The 2,622-nt window shown below is 35.5% G+C and overlaps 1 protein-coding gene across 1 annotated transcript; it reads right to left on the reverse strand.

Annotated features, from left to right (window-relative positions):
• Window positions 1-6: 6 nt before the first annotated feature.
• On the reverse strand, window positions 7-2,194 carry LOC108354612 (uncharacterized). The gene is made up of 2 exons (XM_017605790.1): window positions 1,003-2,194; window positions 7-940 (listed from the first exon to the last, which is right to left on the reverse strand). Exons 1-2 carry the CDS (start codon window positions 1,738-1,740, stop codon window positions 428-430), a joined length of 1,251 nt encoding a protein of 416 aa, XP_017461279.1. The 5' UTR covers window positions 1,741-2,194; the 3' UTR covers window positions 7-427.
• Between the last annotated feature and the right edge of the window lie 428 nt (window positions 2,195-2,622).

A 2,622-nucleotide genomic window follows, 5' to 3' on the forward strand; every position in this document is an offset into this window, starting at 1 on the left:
AAAAGAAACCTATGGTTTCAAAACGTCTGTTTTTTAAGTGATATTATACATTAAATGCGCACTAATCGCTCGTTATTAACATGAGTTTTCTATTTAAAAGAAAGAAAATACTTAAACGCATTTACTCATAAAATCGTATTTCCTACACTTTTACATCACACACCACCTCCAAAAGGCCCAAAACTGGAAAAACAATCGATTTTATTGCATAAGTCTATTCGTGGAATTATCTCCAATTAATGGTAATTTTTCTTAAAGATTATATTCTTAAACTAGAAAACTACTTTTATACCTGTTTTTGTATTAATTCCGCTGAATCGGTACCATCCACAAGCCGTTATATTTTCGGATCTACTTTTAGAACTCTGCCTCTTTTGAAGACGGCATGGGATATGTAGATACATAAATACATACTTAGAACTATCTACTATTTTTCAAAGTACATTTCCTGTATCACTTCCCTAGGCACTTCTAGCTCAACTTCTGGCTGGTTTATTTCATGGAAATTATATTTGGTTAGCAAAAGATTATAATTAATGGCATGTTCCTTTGAATTCACCAGAGCGCTTGTCGCTCTACAAACAGTTACTTGCGTGACTGGTACTGAGAGCGCTGACTGCAACATTTCTGCAACCTCAGCATCAAAGCTCATGGCCTTCCAGTATTGTAGAACATCGGTGTCGAGGGGAGCCATAGTTTTGTTGGATAGCAAACCGATCAATTTATGCATGAAACTCCGCTGAGGTTCTTCACTTTCGCCTATATTGGCAGACAAATTCATAATACGCTGAGCCAATTTGTCGTAGGCTTTCTTCGAAGTATTAGGTTCCTCTTCACATTTCATCGCATGTAGACTAGCTTCACTTGGCCCGTCCATCGTTGTTTGTGAAAGACTTTTCCTCGAGCTACTCATTGCTTTGTATGCTGTTTTTAAAAATGCCTAAGACAAAAAAAAGAATGTCAAACAAGAATTTTAATGCGCTTGCATCAATTGGTACCCACCTCAGCTTTGCTTTTTTGCTCCTCAGTGAGCATAACAGAAGTGCAAAAGTTAAAACGCGGATCTAAATACAAAGCCGTTAAAAATGCATTTGATTTGAGTAGCTTCTTCTTGTTTGTTTGCATTGTTTGTACAAAGAGCTGTGCAAATTTTGATCTGGATAAGATTTCCTCCAACTCTATTTCACAATTTAACCAATCTCTATAAAAGTCACCCACAACGTATTGCTCATTGTCTAATTGGTTAATGAGATTTACGAGAGGAGCGAGTGCGCTTGTTACGTCAGTTATGAAGGCCCAATCGAGTTGGCTTTCCAAATGGTCAGCAACTTCTTCTTCTAGGCAACATCTTATTTCCAACAGAGACTTCAGCATTTCATAAGTGGATAGCCAATCCGACTCATTATCTAAGGGAAGACAATCTCGATAGCCTGGAGAAGCTGTCCATAGTTTCTCTACTATATTCCTGTACTTAATCAATGTCGGCTTTTGACCTTCCAAAACATCATTGACAGTTGAGTGAATTAAGTTGCTGGCGCTTATGTTAGCCTCGAACTCGGCCATTACTGCATATATTTGATCCTCATTAAAATTTTGTATTGTGTAGTTGCATTTTTCAATGTTGTTGACAGTATGTACCGTACAACAATATACTTTATCCTTGTCAATTTGATAATTTTCGAGACATTTTAAAACATTATTTTTAATAAAGTTTAATATATCGGTGTGATCTACTTGCATAATATCTGTTGGAACATTAGAACGAAATAAAATTGCATATAATATGTTGATTGTGGGCGTATTTAAGGTTAGAAATTGGATTCAATGAAATAATAAGTAAGATTTGAAATTCTCCTGGAGAAGAGTCTGTAAGTTGTAAGTTTTCGAAAGCTAAACGTACTGGTCTTCAAAGCTCTATACTCGGCCCTAACAACCTTAGAAGCTGAAGAAAATGCAGGTAAAATAACGTAGTCGTTATTGCAAATATCTTCATTTAACCGATTTCAATTCCTTCAAAATCTGAAAAAATTAATTAACATATTCAATGTAAAATTTTCTCCTGGATCCAAATATGATTATTATTATATTTATTTATTGAGTCTATAGAAAGATATTTTCTTATATCAAAGCTACATAGCAACTGTCTGGAATGTTCACTATAGAGACGCGGTCGCGAAAATATAAGGAGCCCTTACAATTGACGCAAATACGTACTAAACAGTTTTATAGCGTTTTCTTTTCTTCCTTCCCCCTCCTTTCCCTTTNTTTTTTTTTTTTTTTTTTTTGAGAAAAGAAAACGCCATTAGAATATTGTGAAATACGCCCGCTCAGGGTAATTAAGAAAAGAACCCCAAGCAGGTGTCTGCGAGTCTGAAGCATCGGTAAATCTATAGCTAAGCTTCAGGTGGTATTTGTGTGAAATTGGAAATTTTTTGAGATATCGCAAGTGAGTTTAGAAAAATAAATTTCAGCAAGAAGCAATTTAGGGAGCCGATTGGAGAGTTCTCCATACGATCCTTAAGACCGCTAAATTTATATATACAATACTTTGCAATAAAACTATTGGTTAGGAGCTAGCTAATATTTACCATTAAAAGAATGGCACGGCACTCCGGGCTGCGA

The sequence above is a fragment of the Rhagoletis zephyria genome, unplaced genomic scaffold (assembly GCF_001687245.7).
Source record: "Rhagoletis zephyria isolate East Lansing unplaced genomic scaffold, Rhagoletis_zephyria_1.1 Rzeph_scaffold_37542, whole genome shotgun sequence".
NCBI classification, from domain to species: Eukaryota; Metazoa; Arthropoda; class Insecta; order Diptera; family Tephritidae; genus Rhagoletis; species Rhagoletis zephyria.